This window comes from Antechinus flavipes, chromosome 4 (assembly GCF_016432865.1).
Source record: "Antechinus flavipes isolate AdamAnt ecotype Samford, QLD, Australia chromosome 4, AdamAnt_v2, whole genome shotgun sequence".
Classification (NCBI taxonomy): domain Eukaryota; kingdom Metazoa; phylum Chordata; class Mammalia; order Dasyuromorphia; family Dasyuridae; genus Antechinus; species Antechinus flavipes.
Window position 1 is genome coordinate 131,176,710 of NC_067401.1, and position 26,508 is coordinate 131,203,217.

The 26,508-nt window shown below is 49.1% G+C and overlaps 2 protein-coding genes across 5 annotated transcripts in view; one reads left to right on the top strand and one right to left on the bottom strand.

Moving 5' to 3' along the window:
* Positions 1–4,897, top strand: part of STAT3 (signal transducer and activator of transcription 3) — a 59,029-nt gene extending 54,132 nt beyond the window's left edge. For all 3 annotated transcript variants that reach the window (XM_051994429.1, XM_051994428.1, XM_051994427.1), the window contains exons 22-24: positions 461–503; positions 782–897; positions 2,635–4,897. In XM_051994429.1, the coding sequence (XP_051850389.1) occupies positions 461–503; positions 782–897; positions 2,635–2,690 (215 nt within the window). In that variant the 3' untranslated portion in view covers positions 2,691–4,897. The remainder of the gene's footprint in view (positions 1–460; positions 504–781; positions 898–2,634) is intronic.
* A 1,165-nt stretch (positions 4,898–6,062) lies between these two features.
* Positions 6,063–25,514, bottom strand: LOC127560121 (signal transducer and activator of transcription 5A). Of its 2 annotated transcripts, none has more exons than XM_051994431.1 (19): positions 25,418–25,514; positions 24,237–24,374; positions 23,417–23,573; positions 22,146–22,235; positions 20,628–20,802; positions 18,766–18,896; positions 18,178–18,329; positions 17,745–17,900; positions 17,040–17,219; positions 16,656–16,743; positions 16,427–16,549; positions 12,854–12,946; positions 12,451–12,657; positions 11,892–11,986; positions 11,600–11,730; positions 10,737–10,892; positions 9,562–9,613; positions 8,892–8,999; positions 6,063–8,222 (listed from the first exon to the last, which is right to left on the bottom strand). In XM_051994431.1, exons 2-19 carry the CDS (start codon positions 24,362–24,364, stop codon positions 8,096–8,098), a joined length of 2,349 nt encoding a protein of 782 aa, XP_051850391.1. In that variant the 5' UTR covers positions 24,365–24,374; positions 25,418–25,514; the 3' UTR covers positions 6,063–8,095. The 2 variants fall into 2 exon arrangements, with proteins under 2 accessions (XP_051850391.1, XP_051850392.1); XM_051994432.1 differs by lacking the exon at positions 25,418–25,514 and adding an exon at positions 24,536–24,623.
* Between the last annotated feature and the right edge of the window lie 994 nt (positions 25,515–26,508).

Sequence of the window (26,508 nt, forward strand, 5' to 3'; positions counted from 1 at the left end):
TTAATAAGTTCCTAATTGTTTGTGGTTCTGGCTATCTTACAAAGTGAATTCTGTGGATTTGGTCCTCATTCCCTGAGACCTTTTAGATTGTAGACACTAACAAAGACAGATAAGTAAAAGAACAGAAGCAAAAATGGTAAGCCATTGTGTAAATTAAATGTAAGCTCAGAAATCCTGAAGATCCTGGGTAAATAAGAAAACAGTTGGGATAGATTGAGGAGGAATTGTGGAGCTCTCTAAGTCCATTTGGAGCAAAGAGATAACTGCTTCATGCCACTCTATCAGAGACAGCATTGGTTAGTCAAGGGGAAAAGAAAGGTAGAGAGTTCAACACCTCCATCTCATACTATTGCTTAGAATGTGTTGACATGATGAAGTCTCCCTGGGTCATGGATATTCTCTTATGTATTTGTAAATTCAGGTTGCACTTAACAGAACTATGTTTCCTTGCATTTCACAGGTGCTGCTCCATACCTGAAGACCAAGTTTATCTGTGTGACCCCGTAAGTGTTTTCCTCTGGTGTGCTTCCATTCCTTGCATCCTAAGTTATCCCTGAGAGTAGAAAATTGGGTAAAATAGAACATTAAGGGGCTAGGGAGGGGTCCCCAGAGACCAAAGTCATTTCCAAAAATGACTGCTCTGTGTTAGAAGCCTGAGCTTTTGTTTTTTTTATGTTGGAAACCAGAGTTTGATGGCTTGTTGTGTGTGTGTTGTTTTTCTTTTTTTCTCTATTATGTCGTGTCAACCCCGCCCATTCCCCCCATTCCCCATTTCCTACAGAACGACCTGCAGCAATACCATTGACCTGCCGATGTCCCCCCGCACTTTAGATTCATTGATGCAGTTTGGAAATAATGGTGAAGGAGCTGAGCCCTCAACAGGAGGGGGACAGTTTGGTGAGTGCATAGTTATAAAGACCCCCAGGCATCTTCCTTGTCAGATGAAGTCAGTCAGTTAGTAACCATATGCAGAGATCACTAGACTGGAGGAGTAGGAGGGTAAAAACTGGAAAACTCTGACCATTATGTAGTAAGGAGTTCTGTTGAGGAACTCTCTGAACAACCTGCAAACAGAGAGGTAGACACCAAGACTTCAGTGCCTCAAGTAACCAGATCTGATTTTTCAGTTGATTTCTGATCACTGGTTTGGGGCCTTCTGGTATAGTGGAAAAAATTAGCTTTGGGCCTTCAAGGAGGCAGAGACATATAGGAAACATAAGAAAGAGTGCTTATAAAATAGCATATAAGTAAATGAAGAATCATCTAGTGAAAATAGGTTGCTAGAGGTTGAATTGATTGGATTATGTACTGAAAGCATGTGAAATAAAGGAATGGAGCAGCCAGGTGTGCTTACTTACTGAAGAAGAGTTTTGATTGTCCAGAAGGTTTCTGTAAGCAAAAGAGTGTCTGAACACAAAGGTTGGGAGCCCATGGAGTTATTGAAAGCAATAATGGTACAAATAATGACCATTGGCATCTATAAACTAGTCTGGCTAAGGCTTTGTAGCTGTGTGAAGAGACAGTGAAGAAGGGCAAAGGGGGAAAATCTTAAAGCCTGAGCTGAAGATTCTGAATAAAGAGGAGAATCGATGGGAATGAAGGGAAGAGATGACTTAGAAGAGTCAATTCCAAGTAGTCTGTGTCCCTTGGAGTGTGGACTGGATTTCACATTCTCAAACTTCATTTCAGTCCAGTTTGTTAACCTCGTTATTGTTTGACCAAAATTACTTCATGACACAAGAAGCAAACTAGATGGCCTTTGAGTTTGTATACTCAGACCCCTAAATCACTCAGCCATATTCAGTGGTTCAATTTAAGAGACACCCTGCCCCACAACAGCTTGGAAGGCAGCTTTCTAGGCTCCTTTAAATATCTCATTTACATATACTACTCACTTTTACACAAAATAAAAGACTTGGAAACCCTTATCAAGTAGCAAACACTCCTCAAACCTACCAGGAAGTCACAAGCATTATGGGGAGTTGTGGGACTGTGGTTTTGCTAAGCCTGCAGAGTTTAAATATCAGATACTTCTCTGTTTACATATAATATTCACTTCAGCTAAACCTTGAGGTTATCCTTTGCATCTAAAGTTCAAAATCAGATGTAAAATTGTGTCATGCTACAGAATCTCAGAAATGGAAGGGAGCTCAGAGGACAACCTGTACCTGAACAAGAACCTGCTTTCCAATATTGCTGAGCAAGTAGTCATCCAAGCTTCCAAGACTGTTTTTCTTGTTTTCCCACTAATCACCTCATCTAGTGTATAATGTCATTTTCTAAGATGACTTTAAAATTCTTGAGTTTCAAAATACTTCTTTTCATCTCTATTTGCAGGATTTTTGTGTGAATTCCTTTTTTGAGATCAAGGTGTGGTTCCCACAGGGTATTGGGACATATTTCCTTAGAATTTAGCCTACATTGTTGCCATTTTTGAAGGAGAGATATATAGAAAAATGGGTAGAAATAGCGATGACCTGAGTTACTCTGCCTAAGTACCTAAGATACTAGACAGGCTGGATGGGTGGGTTTTGCCTTTTTAACTTTAAGGAAATCAGGTCACTGAGCTGTATCTCTCTCTTTGTCCTTCCTTCTCTCTCTCTCTCTCTCTCTCTCCTCCCTCTCTCCCTCCAGAGACCCTCACGTTTGACATGGAATTGACTTCTGAATGTGCTTCATCTCCCATGTGATGGGCTAAGTATGGAAGCTACAGAATGATGTAACTGAGACACCTAAACTCCACCCCACCCCTTCCACAAAAACTCCCAAACCCAACAACCAAACCCCAGATCAACTGAAACTTGTATCTTTGTGACGCCAGATGATTTTCTTGGATCTCCTGCTTCTCATTTATCCTTAAGTAATTAGGGTACCTTTCTCCTAGAGAAATGAATGCTTCTAGGTTATATGCTATTGACCAAACGGAAGTCAAAATGGTTCATCCTTTGAAACTGTGATTGTTTAGGAGTGTGGGGGTAAGAGAGGTAGGAGGGAGAAGAAAGAAATGTTCTTTGGTTCTTCCCCACAGCATTCTTCCTCAGTAATTATTTGGGGATTTGTGTGTGTGTTCTGGATTTTTCTGTTTGGTTTTTTGTTTTGCTTGACAAGTGCCTACTGGTGCCAGCTGCATCCAGTGCCTGTTCTGTAAATTAATGTTCCAGGCTGCATCTGACTGAATGCTGCCAGCACCTGCTGCACCTATTATCTTGCTAACATCCAAATAGAAGCAAGGATTTTTTAATCCTGAGTTTCTTTTTAAACTTGGAAAAGTTAAAATCAAAAAAGAAAAGAAACCCCATTCTCTCCTATATCAGAGCTTTTAAAAAATGTATTTAAGATTCCTCAGAGACTTCTTCCAGGTAATCAGCAATCCCAGATGACAATCTTTCCTTAGACTCCTGGAATGACTTTATCAAATTTATTCATCCATTCATCCATCCAATAAACATGCTCAAGGTATTGGGACACAAAGATAAAATCTGACATGATCCCTGCCCTCAAGGAGCTTATTATTGATTGCCTCAAATGGTAGCTGAAGCTCTGAAACTATCCCTTGGCCTTTAAAACAGACATGCATAGGAAGAACCTAAAATGAGATATCTATAAATAAATATTGAAAGTTTCTTTGGTAAACCTTTTTATTCCCTTTGCTAGCTTCTTAGCCCCAAAGCCTTTGTTTCTGGTTCTGAGCTTGGTTGTTAGGGTGCCTTATTTGGGTCAGAGGGAGTCTTCCCTCCACGGGCCCATATGACCCTTCTCATCCCTTCTGGTTTCTCAGTGTCCAAGTCCCATTACTTTAGGGATCCTACTTCTGAGACAGACCCATAATAGTACTGTGGTGTTGGGCCTCGAGCCTCACAAAGTGCCCTCCTGGTCTCAGAGGACCCGGCTCTCTCAGGTCCTCAAAGTTTTCAGTCCTTATTTCATCTTTAACATAAGTCCCAGTGCAAAAGAATTCTAAGAAGCTTTTCTGCCAAGAGCTTATGCTTGGGCTGGGCCTGTCCCTTGGCTTTCTCCAAGTGCTGGGGGGGGGGGGGGTCCCACTTTGGGAGAGAGCAGGATGATACTTCCCCCCTCCCCGTCCTTGAATTGTCCTCAGGCCTCTTCTGGTGCTTCCCTTTTTGCCTTCCTAGTATTAGCCAGCCAAATGATAGAGCACCTTTGTAGTATTGTTCCATGGGCTTTCCTAAAGACGATTTAAGTCCATTCTTCTCCAGAGCTAACACTTGGGATGGGAGGACCTGGAAGAAGACTTGTTCGCTGCTCTCCATCCATCCCCACAGCAGTCTTTGAGCTGAATGGGGAGAATGATCTCCCCAAGGGCACTCTAGATGTCCCCTTGGGGTGGTTCATCTTCGCGATGGGATGGAGTTGGCACTCAGTGCAGGCCCTTTGGGGCACCTCTGCTGGGCAGGCTGGAAAACTGAGAGCTGCACTCCAGAGAACTCACTGTTGCTGTCTTGCCAGGTGGGGCTAGAGCAGAGGTTGTTGACACGGTGCCCTGGGGAGGGGGCATTTAGAATTGGTGATTTTAGGTGGCATGTGTTTTTCTGTTTCTAATTTTTGTGATGACAAAAGCAGTGAAAGGAATTGAAACTTGATTTACCTTTTCCTCCATTTAATTCTTTCCCTTCCACAACAGTGTCTTGGGTAAGTCTGCTGCCTAAACCCTTTCAGACTCCCCTTCTCCTTCCTCATGCCTCCAAAGGGCATGTTACCTGTTACCAACTTGTACATTGGTTCTATTTGTAAAACAACTTATGAGCTGCTGTCCTACTCCTTGCATTCTGACTCCAATGTATACTTCATACTGTAAAAAAAAAAAAAGTTGGTTTTTGTATATTTTATTGCTGTATCTATCTGCTTTTAACTTCTAGAAATAAACATTTTAAAGCAATTATCTGACCATGTTGCATTCTTCTTGTCCTCTTTTAATTTCTGCCCAATCCTCTTCCTAACCCCTCTGCTGTTGTCATTCTATTGTAATTAGAGCTAGAGAGATCTCCCCTCCATCCTCCCCACCCCCCAGTCTTGCAGAAAGACTTGCTCTCAGGGCCAGGCTTATGTATTAAGAACGGCTGTCTTCAGGAAGTTTTTATCATGAACCTACCAGGCGAAAACCAACATAAAATCAAATCCTTGCTCTCACTTTAAATTCTATCACGAGGAACCAGTGCATACACAGAATAGCATTCTAGTACTGTTACTGGAGTGATGAGGAAAGGCCCCTTAGGGTGCAGCGGGAACCGAGCCTCAGAGGAAGCGATGGTTTCCAAAGTGACAGGGATGGGAAGGACAGAACGTTCCAGGCTTGGGGAGCAGCCTGAGCCCCAGGAGGAAAGCGGTGGGTGGAACCATGATACCTCTTGCAAACCCCCCTCGGGCTGTTGTCCGCACTGCCGCCTTACATGGCTTCAGCTTTGTCTGAAGTTCTCCATTCTCTTGAAGCCCTAAACCTCACATTCTGCTGTAAGCTGCAGACAAGCGATGGCTCCAAAGAAAGGCTTTTCTACTCTGAAAGAGCCAGGATTTCCCGCCCCTCCCACTAAGGAAAAAGGCCAACCCCAAATTTCTTCTCCCTCTTCCCTGTCTGCATCTCCTGCGCTCGGTCCAGGTCTGTTATTGGGTATTGCAACATATGAACTAGAGCTGCTGCATGCGCAGGGGCTCGGCCGCCCGGTCTGTGATTCAGGGAGGTGCTCAGTGGTGCTGTTTGCCCTGGCTCCCTCCTCACTGAGCCTACTTAGCCGCCCTGTTTCCCTCCTCCCTTCTCCAAGCTCCATGGAGACAGAGACTGATAACTAGCTGCCTCCCCTGCTGAGACAAAAGGGAAGACGCCTCACGGCGGCTTCTGCTGAACTGAAACCACTTTCTCCCTCGCATCCAGAGCCACGGGCAGGGCTGCGGGCCGTTGCCATGACTCCTAAACGCAGCCCAACTCGGATCCTAGCTTCCCTCCCCATGTCACGGCATCCACAGCCCCAGCACCTGTCCTCCTCCCTTTCCTGCCGCTGCATTCAGGACCCTACCCCCAGGGGATCTGAGCGGCTCTAAGCCAAGCATTTGGCAACTGCAGCCCCAGACTTCTCCCCAGCCGCACTAAGGGGTGCTTAATGTCTGGCGGGGTGACTTCCCAGGGCCCTGTGTGGTAGAGCCTGCAGTTCAGAGTGAGCCAGGTTAGGTAAGATGGAGGAAGAAGGTGCTTTTTCTGGGCCACCGGCCTACACCCGAACATCGCCGGGACCAGCAGATATGGGACAACGTTGCCACCTACTGGTCATCTGGAGGAGGGGGAGAAGGAGGCAGCTAAGATCCCAGCCAGGGGCTAGCCCGGAAAAGGATGTGGAGTTCTTCCCCGAGACAGACCCAAGCGCAGAACTCTCCTCTGCTTGTAGTTACAAAACTGGAATAGTCCATCGGGCCTCTCCCGCCCTCTGCACGCACCCTGTCTCCTTGACCCACTGGTTTCCCGGAAGTCATGGATCTCCTTCCAGATGCTGTTTAGAAAGATTTGGCATTCAGCTCTATCACAAGTCTGAAGATAGGTGATGTGTCTGTGGGCACAAGGTGCAAAATTCCAGTGTTGGAACATAAAGGAGCGAAAGAATTGTGAAACGTTCAGGTCACACTGCATTCATCATTCTCCCCCCTCCCAGTTCTGTGTCCCAGCTCCTCCCAGCTAAGAAACAGGACCATTTTTTAAAAAGCATTTTATTCAAAAACAGCATTTCTTCCCTTTATTCAAATACTCCATACAAAGTACAAAAAATATGTGTTGTCATCGTCTGGCCCCTGCTTACCCTGACCTTAAAAGCTTTCCAGCCTCTCAGTCTAACCTTCATGAGCCTTTAGAAGACATGCTCCCACTCTGTAAACCTAACTCTCCAGTCCCCCAGCCTGCTAGACGAGCTGAGAGAGGGAGCGGGCAGCAGACAAAGGCAAGGTCAGCAAGGCTCCTCTCGTACCCAGGCCATCTGCCACAAGATTCCCAAAGCCTCCAAGAAAGACTGGCTCTGACATCCGGCCCATACATAGTTACAGTTTCTCCCTCTCGGAGAGATTGTGCTTTTGTTTTTGTTTTTTAAAGATCTGGAGTCCTCCTCACTGTGTTCCAGACACTCCCCCTCCCTCCCCCCCCCTCAAGCCATCCTGTTTTCTGGTCATTGCCAAGGTCAGGGTGAGTGTGTGTGTGTGTGTGTGTGTGTGTGTGTGTGTGTGTTGGGAAAGGAGATGTCAGCGGAAAAAAAGAGCCTTGCCAGAGGGCAGTTGGACCCCAGACCCAAGAGAGAGGAAGGGGTCTCCAGACCACTTACAGGAATGAGGCAGCTCTCAGACCAGCCTAGGAGTGGGCTGCTACAGAGTAACCTCCCTGAGAAATCCAAGAATGTCTGGGAGTTCACACTCTGGGTCAGTCTGGACAGCATTTCCCATGAGTTTTAGCCCAAACCCCTTGGTGCTTGGGATTGTAGGGTCGTAGATTTTGAGCTGAACAGGTCCTGAAGCTCCTCTGGTCCAACCCCTTACAGATTTGGGGAAATTGAAGAGATTAAGTGGATTGTAACATAGAAAAGGAGCCATAATTAAGATCCAGGCCCTCAGGCTCCAAATACACACAGACTGACTGATCTCTGCAGGTACACAGACATTTGTGTGTATGAGAGCATACAAGGGTGCACACATACATACAGGTGTATTGGGAAGCCACTCATAGGGCTAGCTCATGGGCAAATTATGTCCCGGCCTCCCCCTCCTCAGGTGATCTTGCCCCACCATGGCTGCTAACAAACTAGGCAAAGGAGAAAAAGAGAATGCTTCCCTCTCCGCTTTCCTTCTCCCCTCTAACAATCAGAGCTTACAGACTGAGTTATGGACAAGAGAAAACAGCCCCAGGCCTAAGGCCCTGAAGGTGCTGGCAAGCACCAGGCAGTGGGGGAAGAAGCCCCTTGGGTCCACACCAACCCACGGACAGACACCCAAGGTCCCAGCCTCTATTCACACTCCGCATTATGAATATTGTCTCTAGGATGCATGGACTCAGTGCCCACCAATGAGGAGAGGGGAGAAGGCGACAAGACAGTGATGGAGGGGTGAGGAGTCACGACTGGTTGTGGGGGATCCACTGACTGTCGATTGGTCGGCTTAAAAGCTCCTCAACGTGTCTTGCTACGTCCATGGTTTCATCCAGGTCAAACTCCGCATCAGGGTCAAGGACAGAGTCAGGGCTGGTGGAATAAAAGGGAAGCCTTGAGAGTCCAGAGAGAACAAATGGCTTCCCTGTCCAGACCCCCTCCGGGCGGCTGGGGATGGCCAGGCGTTCCTGCCTCACTCCCAGTGACCACCAGCTCTTCCTCTCACTCTCACACTTAGCAGACAGAAGTGGGAGCCCAGGACTGGGCTGTAAAACCTGGAGTCCACGGCCTCCCCCTGGCCCCCTGGGAGTCTGCAGCTACAAATCTGGGCAGTCTGTACACCGGGAGGGGGCAAATGTTTACACCTTTTTCACTAACCAATGGTGTCCCTGCATTTTATTTTAAGCATTCACAAACATTCTGAGGAGGGATCCCAAGGCTTCCCCAGACTGCCAAGTGGTCTGTCACCCCAAAGGGGTGAAGAGCCCTGGTCTAGGGGTCCTAAAAATCGGGCAAGGCCGAACGATTGGAGCGATCCCCGATCTGGAGCTGGAGAGTGCTCCTGTGCTAGGGAGACGTCCTTCAACAGAGCTGAGTGGCCACTGGACCAGGCAGATAGAGCAGGGACTCTTGGTCAAATCTGATAACAGTGATTCTGGACCCAACCCACCAACCCTTGCTTAAAGCCAGTCCAACCCAACCCAACTGGGGAGCCAGCTGAGACCGGTTCCTTCCTCCCCTTTCTATGCAAGTGCAACCTACTTCTGGGGGTACACGTTATAGTGAGACTGGGAGCACACGGCTGGGGATGGGGCCTGATCCATGAAGGTGGCGCCGGCCCCCGAAGAGTCTGCAGATGCACTGGCAAACCTGGGGAAGGAGTGGAAACACTTGTAGAGCCCATCCTCTGGAGGAGGGCCTCAGGGCCCACTGGGGTCCCTGCCTATTCTACGGTCCTGGGCCTCAGCCCTGGAAGGAAATTCTGCTAAGCCCGTGGCACTGGCCCAGCTGCCCACGGAGGCTGCTGGGCGGGAGCTCCCCAGGAGGAAGGCTGGCCGGCCCCTTCTTCCCTGGCTCCGGCACCTTTGGGACGCTCCTCTGGCTCGGCACTGCAGCGTGCTGAAGCCGAGTTCTTGAACAGGCTGCTAATGAGTGAGCCATTTTGAGAAAGCTGTTTTGGGGGTGGAGAGGAATTTGAGGTATCCCTCTGTTCTGGGGGCTCGGGAAAGGGATGCTATGAACCAAGAACACTGGCGCAGGACAAGATGCAAGCTCTTACCCAACATTACTCCGCAGGGTCTGAGTCTAGGGATGGGTGAATTCGTGGATTATGGATTTGGATGGGGGTGGGGAAAGGGGGTTGTAGGGAGGGGAAGACAAATGGAAATAAAGAAAATCCAAATGTGAATAGTGATAGGAGTTGGACACTTACTCTGGAACGACTTGCTTGATCTGTGGTTTCACATATCCATCCACAGCTTTACCTACCAAGTAGAGAAAGAAGAAAGAAACTGAAATCACTGGCAGCTCCCGGGAGAGGGGGGGGAAGAGGGGGGAAAAGGACAGGGGGAAGAAGGGGAATGGAGATAATATGAATATGAATAATAGCTAGCATGTGCACAGCACTTTACATATATGATTTCAATTGATCGCAAAGCAACCCTTGTAAACACTAGGTACTACTGTTGTGTGTTGCTGCTTAGCCATTTTCAGTCATGCTTGACTCTGTGCCTCCCTTTGGGGTTTCTTGGCAAAGATACTGGGATTGTTTGTCATTTCCTTTTCTAACTCATTTTACAGATGAGGAGACTGAGGGTTAAGTGATCTGTCCAGGGTCATGCAGCTAATAAGTGTCTGAGGCTGGATTTGAATTCAGGTCTTCCTGGCACTCTAACCACTGGTCCACCTAGTTGGCCAATTATGTGCTATTATTACCACCATTTTAATCAATCAGGAAGCTGAGACTAAGGACAGTTATACCAGATGATCTCTAAGGTCCATTCTGAATCTAAATTTATGATTCTTGTCAATTCCTTTTCTGCGCTTCTTTATTTTTAAAAGAAAAAAAGAATTTTTAAAGAATTCTAAACTTGATGATCTCAACAAATATGAATCTGCAAACTAAATAAGAACTTCCAAATAAACTTTTAAGTTACAAGCTACTTGCATTTTAATAAGAACAAAATTAGAATTGTTAATAAAGTGAACACAGAAGCCTTGGTTCTGTGCATCTTTCCTCCCTGTCTTCTTGGGTACTTCAAAAGTTTAGTTGTTATTGCTTGTTTATAAATCAAAGTTAATGAGAGCCCTATTTTTATAATTCTATTTTCTCCCTACCATTTTCCTTTCATATTTGCCCTCTTGTCCCACGGATTGATTTGGAGACAGACATTCATCAGTTTATTCTGCTACTTGCAAGCATCAGTCTTAGGGAAAGTTCTCAAGAAGGAAAAATCGATTCAAATGAGGGTAGTGAGTTAACATGCGTGTAATTGAATTATGTACACCTTACCATCTCCCTGCAAGACCAATTTTCCTCCTATGCCTGGACAACTCAGAGCCTCTGTCTGCTAAGAGACAAAGCCCCACATCTGAGATAGGACTCACCAAGCACGGGAGTGTAATACTTGGAGAAAACTTCATCCTTGGGTCGATCTGGGAACACATAGTTGAGATAATTCAGGTCTCCCAGGCGATCAGCCAGGGATCGGATGGAAAAATCCTTCGTTGTGAATGGCTTCAGGTTCCACAGGTTCCGATCCGCTATGGGAAAAGACCAAACATGTTTATCAGGATACTGTAAGGGCTGGGAAGGGAAAGGGAAAGATTTAGGTGGCCCAGAAGGCAAAGCACTGGACCTGGAGTGAGGAAGACCTGTGCTGATTCCTGCCTCTGATACTGTGATTCTAGAGAAGTCACCTAACCTCAATTTCCTCATCTGTAAAATGAGGTTAACCTACCTACTTCACCGGCTTGTTGAGAGGATCAAATGAGCCAGTGTCTGTGAAGTGCTCTGCAAACCTTAAGGAACTACATAAATGCTATTATTATTACCTTTCCCAAGGTATTTGGAAGGTGTATTTCCAAAGTATATTTATTACCCTTTCCAAGAAACTGAGACTTTTACCACCATCCACTCTTGTCAGTGTAGTTCAAGAAGCCATATGAGTACTGTTCCAAAATGGATAGTCTAATTTCCCCAGGTACCTAGGTGTCTACTAGGTTGCAGAAATTAGCTGAACTCAGTTCTTGGTGAAATGGTAAGAAGAAAATCTATTTTTGATGAACTTCCTTCCCTAAGTATGAAGTCCTTTTGGTCAATTCTTTTGTCAATTCAAGATCTTGAAAAGGAATATTGAAGAGCAAGCAAGGTGAAGAGTGGAAGAAAGAGGAAGAAGGAGAGTAAGGGCATTGGTAAAAGAAAGGAGGAGGAAATGGAGAGCTCGTCATGCTGGGAGCTGGCAACTCACGGGAGTCAAACTTCCAGGCAATGGTGATTCCCCCAATTTCAGAGTCACTGAATCGCAGTAGGAAAGTTCCATCAGGTTTGTTGATAAGCAGGTCATGAGCCTGCTGCTTGTTCACGAAACCCAGGATGGCCCTAAGGGATGAGCAGCATGATGGGGGCCTTCTTATCCCTGCTCAGAGCCTGTGATGTTTACCTTTTCTGCTTAATCCCCAAATTCCATAGTGAGGCGCCAGCCCAGCCCCATCCCTACCACCCCCATTCCTCTCAGGCTGCCCTGTGTCACTGCTCCTCACCCATCATTCCAATGGGGCTTGTGATGCTTCCTCAGCACGTCCATCACGCCATCAAACCACTGCCAGAATGTGTAATTCCAGCCTGGGAGGTTCTCCTAGAACAATCCCCCCCCCAAAAAAAAACCAAAAAGACCTGAGTTAAGATTTTTACTTGGAACACTTTCCCTCAGATCAGGCAAAAGGTAGCAAGTTTCCCAGTGAATGTTTCCTTCTCTCTCTTTCTCTCTCTCTCTGTCTCTCTCTCTGTCTCTCTCTCTCTCCAATTGAGAGAGAGTACAGATAAGCACATTTCTTTCAGCCTTCTTTTGCCCAGGTTCTTTGAAGATCATGCTCCCTTCCTTCATTTTACATTCTTTCAGATGCCAGATTTAGGCCCCTTAGGTGGCTGTTACATGCTCCCTTCCCTCTGCTCATATCCCCATCCCCACTCCTAGAAGACTTGTTCTGGGGCACATGTCACAGAATGGGTTGGCTGAGGGCACAAGAAAGCTGCCTGTGAGGTCAAAGGCAGTGGAGTGGGACCCCTAACCCCCAGGAATGCTGATCCCATTCCCCTCACCCTGTTGAACTGGGACCAGGAGATGGCCATGCTGTTGTAATCCTCCATGTTGTTGCTGCTGCTGTTGAACAGCTTCTGAGCTAGGAACACTAGGTTTTCCTTTGTCAGGCCCCGGTTGCTCTGGACTTCTGCCTTGAACTTCATGTTAAGAGCCTCGCACAGTTGGGGCCACAGCACTTTATCAGGCACAGCAAATGGCACTCGGCCCTGAGGGGGGAGATGATGGGAGATCAAGTCAGAGAGAGTCACCAGCCCCGCAAAGGGGAAACAGACTTGGGAGCTCCCATTGCTGGCTCCCCAAGCTCCCCACTTCCTAGCACTGGCCCTGGGTGAAAGCAATAATGAACAGTCTTCTGAGGGGTCCTGAGCCCTGGTCTTCCAGGAAGAATAACAAGTCACTCACGGGCTCAGCAAATGCATTGTCCCATAGCACCGTGGCTGTTGCATTGTGATCCTGGCTTCCATGAACAATGACCACCACTGGAAGAGACAGGGTCTACAGGGGTGAGAAAAGAAAAAGTTGGGGGGGGAGGGAGTAGAGGATCCACTCTGCATCTCAAATTCAAGGGGCCCCAAATCACAAAGAGGGTCCCAAATCTCACACAGAAATGTCTCTTCTAAGCTCCTATCTGATGGATTTCTAGCACAAAGTGGAAACCAAGTTTTTCTCGTACATCACAACCAATTGACCAGAGGCCTGGACAATGTTCAGATTTTACCACTGATACTTGCTGGCTCTTACCCAGAATGAGTCACTCCCTAAGTCTTTGTTTTCTCATCTGCAAAATGGAGCTAATAACAGCATCTGTGCTATTTTTGTGTTGCGTTTTTGTAACAATCAAATGAAATATTGTACTTGATACTTTGCAAACCTTAATACAATATATAAATGTTAACTTTTAACTATGTTCTGGGTTCAGTGACTAACTATCTGAGGATGATTACCAAATTTATATATCCATATAGTCTTAGTATAAACCATAGCCTCTGTCCTGAGATCTAAATGAGCCTATCGTATATTTCAAAATGGATGAAACTTAGGCAACTCAAATATAACATACCCAAAATTAAACTCATTACCTTCCCCCAAAAAATTCACCTGCCTTCTGATTGTCACTATTTCTGTTGAAGGTACCACCATTCTTCCAATTACCCGGGTTTGAAATCTTGATGTTGGGCTTGATTCCCAGTCCCCCTTAGCCTTTATAACCAGTTGCCAGATCTTGTCTTTTCTATTTCTACAGTGTCTCATATCTCTCCCTTTTCTCTCTATTCCCACAAGCCACCACCTTGGTCATATCCTCATTATCTTCCTATTACTATTGCAAGAACCTCCTAATTAACCTCCTTACCTCAAATTTCTCTTCTCTCCAATCCACTCTTCACATAAACATCAAAGCAATTTTTCTGAAGTCTAAGCCTAACCGTGTCACCCTTTTATTCAAAAAATTTGATTGGCTTCCTATTGTTTCTAGCATGAAGTAGAAATTACTCTATTTTTAACTTGTACAGGCTTTCACAAGCTGACCCCAACTTATTAAAAACTTAAATGCTATTTCCCTTCCCTCTAACTTGCCATGGCACTCTCCCCTGATTTGAACAGAAGCCCATCGAAAGTAATTTTTTTGTTTTTCTGTGTCCTCAGTGCTTATCATATAACTAGGGTTTAATAAATTTTTTTTTCATTTATTCCTACACTTTGATCCAGCCAAAATGACCTTCTTACTGTTCCTTACACATAACCCGCTATTTCTCCTCTCTGCACTTTACATTGGCCATGCACCCTACACCTGAAATGTACTCTCTTCAACCCTATTTCTGCTTCTTAGAATCCCTTATTCCTTTAAAAATCTCAGCTCAAGTTCTACTTTCTACACAAAGTCTTCCTCCACCCCATAGCCACGAATGCCTTTGTATATATTTACTCATTTCTCAAGTGAAATATGTACTCCTTGAGGGCAGAGACATTTTAATTTTTTTCTTTGTATTCGCATAACTTCGCACAGTGTGAAGGCCCTTCCAAAATGCTTATTGATTATTAAGAATCTGTCACCAAAAAAAAGAATTTAAAAAAAAGAATTCACCCTTTTGGCTGTCTTTTTCTTTCTTGGTTTCCTTGCTCCTTATAATATAAACTAAAGGTTGAAAGTTTGACAAGGTTGCATTGTTGTTATGATGATGATGATAATGGTCTCCTGACATACTCATAACAGCATTTCTCTGGAAGGGCAGCTAGGTGACACAGTGTATAGAGTACTGGATCTAGAGGTAGGAAGACTCAACTTGAGTTCAAATCTGGCCTCAGACACTTAGCTGTGTGACCCTGGGGAAGTCACGTAATCCTGTTTGCCTCAGTTTCCTTCTCTGTAAAATGAGAAAGCAAACCACTCTAATATCTTTGCCAAGAAAACTCCAAATGGGGTCACAAAGAGTAAGATCCTACTGAAAAATGACTAAACAAATTGCTCTGGCTACCTGTGTGACTTCTGGCTGATAAATCATCTTTCTACATATGTACTACTGTCCCAAGGCCCTTATTGGTGAGGAGTAATGCCTTGCAGTGTGGTATATATAGGAGATTATATACCAGATAATATAGAGTGAAAGAGTTCTCCTGCTGGGAGTGAGATAATTCAGTTCAAACAAGAGAGAGAGAGTCCTTCCCACGTGGGCTTGTAACAGCCCTTTTTAAAATTATTAAAGCTTTTTATTTTCAAAACATATGCATGGATAATTTTTCAACATTGATCCTTGCATAGCGTTGGGTTCCAAGTTTTCCCCTCCTTCCCTCTACCCCCTTTCCTAGATGGCAAGTAATCCAATATATGTTATACATGTTAAAATATGTTAAATCCAATATATGTAAACATATTTGTACAATTATCTTGCTATACAAGAAAGATCAGATTAAAAAGGAAAGTAAGTGAGTAAGAAAACAAAATGCAAGTGAACAACAACAAAGAAGAGAGTGAGGATATTGTGTTGTGATTCACACTCAGCTCCCACAGTCTTCTCTCTGGGTGCAGATGACTCTCTCCATCACAAGATCATTGGAACTGGAATTAGTCATCTCATTGTTGAAAAGAGCCACCTCCCAGACTTGATCTTCATGTAATCTTGCCATTGCTGTGTACAATGATCTCCTAGTTCTGCTCATTTCACTCAGCATCAGTTCATGTAAGTCTCGCCAGTTTTCTCTGTATTCATCCTGCTGGTCATTCCTTACAGAACAATGATATTCCATAGCATTCATATACCATAACTTATTCAGCCATTCTCCAACTGATGGGCATCCATTCAATTTCCAGTTCCTTGTCACCACAAAAAGGGCTGCTACATAATGTTTCTACTGGGCTTATAACCCAAAGAGATCTTAAAGGAGGGAAAAGGACCCACATGTACAGAAATGTTTGTGGCAGAAAGGCCTAGGAAGATTTACATGAACTGATGCTAAGTGAAATGAGCAGAACCAAGAGAACACTTTACACAGTAACAAGATTATGTGATGATCAACTGTGATGGACTTCTACATCCAGAGAGATTTTAGAGTGTGAATCAAAACATAGTATTTTCACCTTTTTATTGTTGTTTTATTTTGTTGATTTTTTTCTTTGTGTTTTTTCTTTTTTGATCTGATTTTTCTTGTGCAGCATGACAAATATGGACATATTTAGCCTATATTGGATTACTTACTGTTTCAGGGAGAGGGAGAGAGGCAGAAAAATTTGGAACACAAGGTTTTGCAAAGGTGAATGCTGAAAACTATCTTTGTAGATATTTGGAAAAATAAAATACTATTAAAAGAAAAAAACTCAGAAAAAAGGGAGTCCTTGATCTCACCCAAAGGGACTTGAAGCTCTGCTGCCTCTCATCAACTCTGCCCTGCCCTTCACTCAGGACAGGGATTTCATCTCCACCAACAGCCTAGGGACAAGGGTCCCTCCCCTTCTGATATGAGGAGTGCCCCATTTTTTACCTTAACTTGAAACACGAGCTCATTGCCCCCAATGCTGAACTGAGATTCGAACAGGACTGTGAATTTCTCCTCTGTCACCGACTCTGCACCCCGTCTGTCCGCCCTCTTAATCCTCTTCAGGGACTACGGAGGCAGAAGGACGAGTGAAGAGAGGGGCCCTTCCCTGCCCAGCCTCCAGCCACTTTGCCCCAGCGCCCGAAGCCCAGCCGGATCCCAGCCGCGTCCTCACCATATTCCGGAAGTGGGCGCTGAGGGTGCCCGTTGCCTGGTGATACTCCATCACGCAGCAATTGTTCAGAATCTCCCCACTGCACTCACTGCAAACACAGACATGTCTGAGCCAAGGCTCGGCCCTCCCTCTCCCCAGAGAGGCTCTCTCCGTCCAAGTCCCAATCCAGGCGCCCCTTCTCCAAGAAGCCGCCCCAGGCCTTCTGCTCTCCTGGAGGTAAAACTGACTGGCCAGCCCTGAGACCTGCCCAAAGCACCCAACCTGTCCAACTGGGAGGTCCCTGAGGCCTGGGACTCCTTAGGGAGGGGGGGAAGGAGGGAGGCCAAAGGACCCCAGCGTCTTGTGGGGAAGCAGCGGAGAGGGAGGAAAGGCATCTGCCATTACTTTCGTGTGTTCTCGTTCTTCAGCAAAGACTTGGCCTGCTGCTCACTGATGATGGTGGCCTTCACTTGGGGGGGGTTCATGTGCACATTCAACTTCCCTCCCACCAGCAGTCGCACTGTGGCTGCAAACTTGGTTTGCGTCTTCAGAACCTGCGGGGGCTGCTTCTCGATGATGAAGGTACTGGAGGGAAGAGAAATCGCCAGACTGACACCAGGTGCCGTCATCCCCCACTCTGAGGAAGCAGAGTCACTAAAGGGGCTTCCTTGGTTGGGGGGCAGTCAGCCTCGGGCCCTGTATGGTGCTAGGGGAAGGGTCCTGGGAGTCAGAAGGTGCAGAGAGGGGAAGGGCCCTGAGTGAGGAGGCCCACAGGGGTCCAGGGGAGTGAGGGAAGGGCGAACCTGGGGGGGCAAGGGAAGGGTGGACGGGGGGAGGGGTTGTGAGGGAAGGGTGGGTCGGGGACGAGGTGAGGAGAGGCGGGCCTGGGTCCTTCGGGAGAAGCAGGACCATCCATCTCCCTCCTGCACTGTCTGTTGGGGGCGAGGACCAGAGAATTCAGTTCAAAGCGGCCTGAAAAGCCAGAGGCCGGGGGGAGGAGGAAGAGGAGCACCAGAGAGGAGCCCGGGCTGTTCCTGGTTCAGAGCCCAAGACTTTCTCCGCTCCCCTGGCCTGGTCTGGCTCAGGATTAGGAGGAGTGGGAGCAGGCACCTGGTCACCAGGGCAGAGATGATGTCTGTGATGGTGGCGTTGAGCTCCGTCAGCATCTCCTCCACGGGGCCAGGAATGGGCAGCTGCTGACAGAGATGCTCAGCCCTCCGGATCTGCTGCCGGTTCTGCCAGATGATCTCCGCCAGCTTCTCGCACCTGGGCAGGGAGCCCCACAGGGCAAATCAAGAGGAGTAGGTTCAATCACCCAGGACACGGGCTGGCCCGTCCTGGACTGGGAAGAGACGGCCCTTGCTACATGGGGACTTCCTCTCCAGCCACGGGAAGGGACCAAGGAAGCTCACAGAGGAGGATGGGGCTGCCTTCCCTGATCCTTCAGTCCCCGGGGGAACCCCGGAGCCTCCACTCCCCAGAACTGGCCCCAAGGACTGCGCCCCAAAGCCCAGGGCAGCCCCAAGCTCCCCCTCCCACATACCAAGACTGCAGCACATCCAGGCTGCCCTCCGGGGGCCCGCCATTCCCAGCCAGTTGCTGCCTTCTCTTCCACTGGATCAGCTCGTCATCCAGAATGACAGTTTGCTGCTTCCGGAGCAGCTGGAGGGTCTTCTGGTGTTTCTCTGCCAGCTCCTGCCGAGACCCCGGGGTCAGATGCGGAGCTGGGAGCCACCTCGCAGACCTCCTGGGCCAACCCACCCCTCCCCGCTCATTTTGACCAGGAGCAACAAGTCCAGAGAGGTCCCATTCTGTCCCCACAGGGAGTAACTTGGCAAAGCTGGGTTCGAAACAGGGCGTCCGGATTCAAGGGGCAAAGGCCAAGTCCCTCGGAGGGCTCGGGGAGCCCAGCCTTGCTTTGTTCCATTTAACAAAGAGCAAAAGGACCGGGAAGCTCAGGCTTGCCTTGCTCCAGCTTTCCCAGACCAGGTTCCCCCAGAGAAAAGAATCCACTGTGGCCTCCATGCTGGGCTCTTTGGCTCGGCTCCCCCCACGAGAGACCAGGGCCCCGTCCGCCTGAGGACAACCCCCATCAGTTCTGCCCGAGAGAGGGGGAAAGGCGGGAGCTCACCACCCGGTATTGCTGCAGAGTCTGGGCTTCCCGCTGCAGCCAGGCTTCCAGGGACACCTGCTTCTGCTGAAGGGCCGTCTCCCTTGTCAAGCGTTCCTGGGGACTCAGCTGTGCCAGCTGGGAAAACTGAGCTGTGGGGGAGGGAACGGAGCAGGACGCGCCCCTTCAGCCTCGGGCAGGAAGCTTCGGGGACCAGAGACCTTCTGATCAGAAGCAGAAAGGCCCTGGGAAACCCCCCAAACATAAAGGGAGAGGCCTCCTAGAGCACCCCCAAACGTAAAGGGAGAAGCCTCCTAGAGCACCCCCAAATGTAAAGAGAGAGGCCTCCTATAGCATACCCAAACATAAAGGGAGAATCCTCCTAGAGCACCCCCAAATGTAAAGGGAGAGGCCTCCTATAGCATACCCAAACATAAAGGGAGAAGCCTCCTAGAGCACCCCCAAATGTAAAGGGAGAGGCCTCCTAGAGCACCCCCAAACATAAAGAGAGAGGCCTCCTACAGCATACCCAAACATAAAGGGAGAAGCCTCCTAGAGCACCCCCAAATGTAAAGGGAGAGGCCTCCTAGAGCACCCCCAAACATAAAGAGAGAGGCCTCCTACAGCATACCCAAACATAAAGGGAGAAGCCTCCTAGAGCACCCCCAAATGTAAAGAGAGAGGCCTCCTATAGCATACCCAAACATAAGGGAGAAGCCTCCTAGAGCACCCCCAAACATAAAGGGAGAGGCCTCCTAGAGCACCCCCAAACATAAAGGGAGAAGCATCCTAGAGCACCCCCAAATGTAAAGGGAGAGGCCTCCTAGAGCACCCCCAAATGTAAAGGGAGAGGCCTCCTAGAGCACCCCCAAATGTAAAGAGAGAGGCCTCCTAGAGCACCCCCAAAAATAAAGGGAGAGGCCTCCGAGAGCACCCCCAAACGTAAAGGGAGAGGCCTCCTAGAGCACCGCCTCCACACAATCTGGCTCAGCCATTCCCATCAGTGTGGTCTCCAGGTGATGGAGGTCTTCATCCCCCCTCCCCCCACGCAGCCTCTCCCAGAGGAGGAACCGATGAGGGAGGGATGTGCGAGCGTGTGTGACCACATTGCACATGCATGTTAGGGTGTGTGACTTCACGTCACATGTATGTATGTGTGCACACGAGTGCCCTGTGCCGGCATTGCCCATGTGTGCAGTGTGTGCACGTATGTGTTGTATGGGTGCATGTACATGTGTGTTGCGTGAATACGGCACCAGGTGCAGCCACAAGGGAGAAGGGAGGAGCACTGTCTGATCTCAGGGCGGCCTCCTGGGGAGACACGGTGCTCCTCTCCCCCTGTGCTCCTGGCCCCCCGGCCCCTCTCGGGACTGGGCCAGGCTCCAACCCAAGAGAAGCGGCTGCTGGAGGCCAGGAGAGGGAGCTGCTGGAGCTCCCGGTGGCTCTGTCTGGGAGAGCCCTGGCCCCCGCCTCTCCTACCACCGCTGCTACAGCATCCTGGGCCCCAGGCAGACACCAGCCCCCGCCCAGAGCCAGGCTGTTTGCCCGGGAGCACTCAGCCGGACCCCTCCTCCTCCTAGAAGTCCTCCTGGAATGAGCCTCCACCCACGAGCATTCTGGGGTCCGCGGTTCACGCCCGGAGGCCTCCCCAGCTTCAAAGCCTCTTCCCAGGCCCAGGGCCCGCAGCATACTTAGATGGGGAGCTGCTTCCCGGGGCACGCAGAAGTCGGGCCCCTGCGCCCTCCTCTGGCCCCTCTGCCACTGGGTCCTGGGGTGACCAGGGATGTGGCTCCCGGGCAGCTCGGGCCCAAGCCCCCGAGTTCCCATCTTTCTGCCCCGAGTTCCTGAGGCTTCCCGGCCCGCCGCCAGCCCCGTGGCCTCACCCTGGTTTCGGAGGCTCTCCTGGTACTGGATGATGAAATACTCCTGAGTCTGCTGCAGCTTCTTCAGCTCATTCTCCGTGTCCTGCGTGACCAGCCGCAGCTCCTCAAAGGTCTGGTTGATCTGCAGGTGCTTCTGGGACATGGCGTCGGCCAGGTTTCCGGCGGGGGAACTGCACTGCACACAGAGGGAGGCCGGGCGGAGGCAGCACGGTCAGACGGCCCCCGGGACCCGGAGGCCCCGCGCAGAGCCAACGGGCCCCTGGGCCACGCGCCACCGCGCCCAGCCTTCGGCCACGAGGACCGAGCGGCTGCCACTTGGCCCGCAGAAGGGGAAGAGGGCAGCGGCAAGACTAGGGCCCCGTCCGAGGGCACGGCTCTGAAGGAAAAGGAAGCTCGGGTCCCCAGGGGGCATCAGGGGAGAGGCTCCTGCAGAGGACCCTTTGGGGACTTCCACTGACAATGAGGACTCCTTGTTCCGGACTCTGCGGGCAGACCCCACCCGGCTGAATCACTCAGTTCTTTCTGCTGCGCCATGGAATAAAATGTTCCAGCCATCTAGATGCAGAGTCTCCCGAAGAGATTTCAGCTCTCCTTCTCCCCACACACCCACTGACTTAGAAGGCTAATGGCACCAGGTTTCCATAGCACCCACCGCCCAGTGATTTATTCCCATCCAGACATTCTGCTCTGCATCAGCCAGCTTATCTTGTGCCCACTCCTGATTGATATGACCCTCCGAGGGAGAGGACTGTGAGACTCTCCAAAAACACCATCATCCCCATCCCTCAAAGACAATCATTTACAACTAAAGCCTAGTTCTTATTCCATTACATCAGATCTGCCAGGGACAGCAGCTTCTCCCAAAGCAGGTATTTGGTGAGGGAAGGAATCGGGGCATAGGGAAATGTGACACTTTTCTGTAATCTCAAGCGTAATTATGCATTACTTAGTCTGACTAAACTACCTTTTTATTTCCTTATTAGAGCGTGAGCTCTTAGAGAGCAGGAATTCTGCAGTATTTTTCTTTCTTTGTATCACTAACATTTAGCACTATACCTGGAACACAGTCATTTTTAAATAAATGCTTGCTGATTGCCTTTCTCCCCCCTCTCTTCCAGGGAATGGTTCACAGTTTAGGGGAAGGTGGAGGAAAGTATATATTCAGAAATGAATATATTAAAATCAAAAGATATTAATAAAAATAAAAAATATATTTTTCAGAATCAATCACCTTTTTTGGTATGTCTTCTATAAACATTGTATCCTCAAACCTTAAGACTCAGCATTTCTCACTGTCTTTGTATTCATTTAATCCTGTTAGTGATGCTTTATCATTAAAATCAAATCATTTGACATATTAGTGTCTTATGTCTCCTATCAGATGGTAATTTATCTGAGGTCATAAACCATCGTTCCTATTCCTTTTGTATCTATCTCCTCAGCAGCTCTTAAGATAGTCTGTGAATAGGAGAAATCTCCTCAACGTGTGAGGATTACAGAATTCCCTGGGACACTCACGTTGTTAGCTTCTCGGACCAGCCTCTGTTCATTGTATAAAATGTGCCGGATGCATCGGACCAACTCCATGGGGCAGCGGTCATAAGTGCTCTGAAAGAATCAAACAGCAAATGAACTTTCCCATCACCTCTGAAGATTCCCATCCATGGTCTTCTGTTCCAACTAGACCCACTTATCCTAGACCAATAACTTTTTTAAAATTTATCATTCTTTCTCATTCTCCTTTGTTCCAGAATACCATTTCCCTTCCTTTCAACTAAATTGTAGCTTTTGCATCTTTCAAACCCAAAGCAACATTTGCTTCTCCCAGAAAATCCTCATGATTTCTTCTCAGAAAATCCTTTACCTGATTCAATATTTATTGAAGGAAGGGAGGGAGGGAAGGAGGGAAGGAGGGAAGTAGCGAGAAAGAGGAGGAAGAGAGAGGAATGGATCTCTCTTTAACTCTGTGTCCCCTCAACACTGGTGCATTTAGTTTAAAACATCATAAGCCTTTGTGCTTACAGATAGATAATTATAGATATAGATATGTACATAGATATGTAAGATCTCTCTATACAAAATTTTCTTCCAAAAACAACAAACTTCTATGAAGCACTTGCTCTATGGAAGACCCTGTGTTGAGCTTTCCTTAGGTTAGATACCCCAAGTAATCCTTCCCTTGTGCCTCATGGTTCAGTCATAGGACACACAGGATCATTTCTGCCACCACTTAGACTCTTTTGAATTAAACATTGTCCCTTTCCCTCCAACCCCATCATTCTAGGATCCTGTTTTCACTAGGGCTGTACCTCCACATTCAACATAGTATCTGTCCTCTTACCTTATGACTGGGAGGATAGATTACCCCTATTCCAGATGGAAATCTCATATTTTAAAGATCCTAGAGTAACAATCTTGCCACTGGCTTCTCCCTCCTATTCCATAATCTGATCATTTTTTTTCTCCCAGAGATTAGCTGTCTTTACTGAATCCTAATATTTAATCGTGCTATATGGTAGACTCTCACAGTCTCTAGTGCTCAGTACAGCTTCATTTGTCATTCCCCATTCAGACTATACTGCTCTACCTCTAACATAAGAAAAACAAGCCTAAGATACCCATTACAAAGGAGTGGGAGGGAATGAATGGAACAAAACCATTTAGCAGCTGGTCAAAGTCACATAGTGAGTTAGTTTGCAAGGCCAAGATTTGAGCCCAAATGTTTTGAGTTTGGGAAGAAGAAAGGGGAACACAATGTAGTAGGAAGATGGCACCAGATTTCACACTACCTGCAGCTGAGTCGCACAATTCCCTAGCTTGATCTTCAGTAGAAACCCATCTTCCCCCACTTGGTGCTCAGCCTTCTTCTGCAGCTCCTGGATCAGGCCTTCTAGGAGCTGGGCAGCTTGGACACTGTCCTGGGGGTTATCCAGGTCAATGGAATTCCTGGAGACATGAAAGGAGGGCAATGGACCACAGGTAGCATTTTACCTGGGCAGAAAGTGAAGGACTTGGAGGCAGAGGAAATTCTAGGAGGGCTCCCATCAATGAATTCTGCTCGGGTCTTCTTAGAGCCCCCAGAACTCATTCTCAGAATGCATTCACACTCAGCATGAATCAGAAATGAGAAAAACTCCCACTACCCTTCCTGCTCCCTCTTCCCCTTTCCTAGAGACACCACCCCTTCCTCTAACAGACACAGGGCAGGGACAAAGACGGAGAGGCAGAAAGAGGCAGAACCTGAAACAGTAAAGCCGACAGGGCAGGGAGAGATGGAGAGGCAGTGAAACCCACCGCAAATAGGAGCAAAACCCAGCGAGAAAGGTGGGGGTGGGGAGGAACGGCCAGCCACAGAGAAAGGATGGGAAGGTACCAAGTCAGACATACCACACACCTAAGCTAAATCACTGCTGGGAGAGAGGCTGAAAAAGCCATGATGACTCCTGAAAAAGCCTGGGACGGCCATCAGAAAAACAGGGGAGGCCAGTCCCCTATATCCCCCCCCACACACACATGTGTACACACACATACACACACATGCACGCATACACACTCACATACACACATGTGCGCACACACACACACTCACACACACACACACACACTTACCAGGCCTGGCTCTCAATCCACTGCGCCAAATAGTGGCGGACTTCAATGGGGAAGTGCTGCCCGTAGAGGACCTGCATCTGGCGCAGAGCATCTCCTTGAAGTTGTTGCGCTTGGATCCATCCTGCCATGACTTCGCACCTGAAGGAGGAGATTAAAGAGGGGGAAATTGGATTCAATTTAATTCAACAACACTTCTTAAGCTGCGATTTTATATCTGATCATAAAAAAAAAAAAAGACGAGAGTGCGAGAGCAGAGGTGACAATAAGGTGGGACAGTTGTCATTTTCACTCCAACCCACCGACTCTGGCTGCTCTTCTCTACTTAGAAGGGTCTTCCACGGGATTCGGAGACCAGGAGTTGGGTTAAAATTCCAGCTCTGCTCCTTTCTGAGGAACTTGAGGCAGGTCACTTCCCTTCTCTAAACCGGTTTCCTTTTCTGTACTATGAGGGGGTTAGACTAATACTCTCTCAACTTTGGAGCTTCAAATCTCCCATCTAAGGTCTGATTTTTTTTGCTGGGGAGGGGGAGAAGTGAGCCTGTGAGAGGAAGGTCACCAGCGTCCAGAGCCTGGAGCGGGCACGCAGGATGGTGTAGGTGCCAAGGGTCAGGTGGCTGGGTTTCTCCCCCTTTCCCTACATCCCCAAACCGGGGCTTCCCCAAAGGCAGTCATGCTAGAAACAGAAAGGGAAACCAAGTGGCTGAGCCCCAGGAGTCCCCAGCTGGGGAAGGGTGGGACAGTCCCCCTCGGGCCCGGCGTGGGTAGGGATATTCCAGCGGAGAGCCCCCTCCTCAGCGAGTGTTCCCCTCCCTGCTGGGAGATGGTCCCACGTGGGCTGGAGATGAGGGAAGCTGGAGGAGAGTCGCTGCTCTCCTCCAAAGCCCCTCTGACTCCATCTTGGGCATCGCTGTCTCCTCGGTGGCTGGCAGAGAGAAGTGCCATCTCCGGGGCTCCTCCCCCTTGAGACGCTGTCCGTCTCTCCAAAGTATGGAAACTTTTCGGGACCCCACGCAGCCTGACTCTGGAGCCCCGAGATGCCCCGGCGCCGGAAGATGAAACGAGCGCCCCCTTGCTTTCTTTCCAGCAACCTCGAGGGCCCTTTTCTCGCGGGCGGCCGAAGCCCCTTGCCCCAGCCCAGACCCGCGCCGCGCGCTGCGGACGCAGGAGCCAATCCCCCTCACCTCCGGGCCTCCCGCCGCGGCCCGCGGCTCTCCACGCCCGGGCTCTCTCTCCTGGGCCGGTGGCAGCAGCTGCGGCTGAAGCTGCTACTACAGGAAGGAGCAGAGAGCAGCGATTTCCTCCTCAAAGGTCAGCTGCCTCCAACAGACCAAACACAGAGCGCAAAGCTCTCGCCAGCTCCCCTCCCTGCCTCCCTCCCTCCGGCTCGCTCCCTCGCGGGTGAGGGCGAAGCGGCTGCTGCCGCCACCGGCTCCGTCGCGTGGGCCCTGAATGCGCCCTAGCCCGACGAAGTCCGGGCAGGGCGGGAGAGGGGGCCGTCCCACCAGCTGGGCCACCCCCCGAGGGCCCGGCCCAGGGCTCTGGCGCCCCCCGGGGGAGGGTCCCGCTGCGACACAAGTGCGAAAGGAGTGGCCGGGGGAAGTGGGGAATCCCGGAGCGGCCGCCCTAGGGAGCCACAGGAGGCACCAGACTGGGAGCTCCAAATAAGCGCGGGGGGACTTTACCTCCGCCCCCTAAGGGCCGCGCTCCTGGGTAGTGAAGGTGTGGCGGAGCGCCCCAAGTAATCAGGCCATCGGCCCCCGGGTACAGCACCGTCTGCCCTAGCAAGCAAGAGACGGTCCGTCTGAAGGCAGATCCCGGTGGCGGGCCGGCCCTTTCCCACCAAACACTTCCCACCCCGCCTCCAGCCTTGAGTTCGAGGCCCCTAGTTTGGGCTCTGTTGGGTAAGGCCAACCTGGACGGCTTCCATTCCCTTTGCCCAGCTTCTCTCGCCTTTTCACACCTCCCTTTTCCCTGGCTAGTGTCCGGCCACCGGGCATTGGCAGGGCCAAAGGGAGGAGCAGCTCCTGCCCACCCCGACCCTGCTTGGCCGAGGTTGTGAGCCATCCCGGGGTAACCATTCCCTTCTGCCTCCCTCTCTAATTTCCCTCTCTGCCCTTTTCTCCCCTTCCCCCCTCCCCCCATCTCTGTCTCCACCTCCCCTTTCATTCTCTTCATTGCAGAAGAAACGTTTTAAGTATCAGCGGGAGCCGCGTTTCTCCTTCCTTTGCCTTCTCCTCTTAACCACCCTTCCTCCTCGCCTTGGCTAAGATCT

Excerpts from the sequence above, each read along its gene's own strand:
- LOC127560121 (XM_051994431.1), bottom strand. The coding sequence starts at position 24,364 with ATGGCAGGATGGATCCAAGCGCAACAACTTCAAGGAGATGCTCTGCGC. Across the intron at positions 16,550-16,655 it reads GCGCCCACTTCCGGAATATG|TCCCTGAAGAGGATTAAGAG; the intron begins GTGAGGACGCGG and ends CTGCCTCCGTAG. Across the intron at positions 9,614-10,736 it reads GTATTACACTCCCGTGCTTG|GTAAAGCTGTGGATGGATAT; the intron begins GTGAGTCCTATC and ends TCTACTTGGTAG.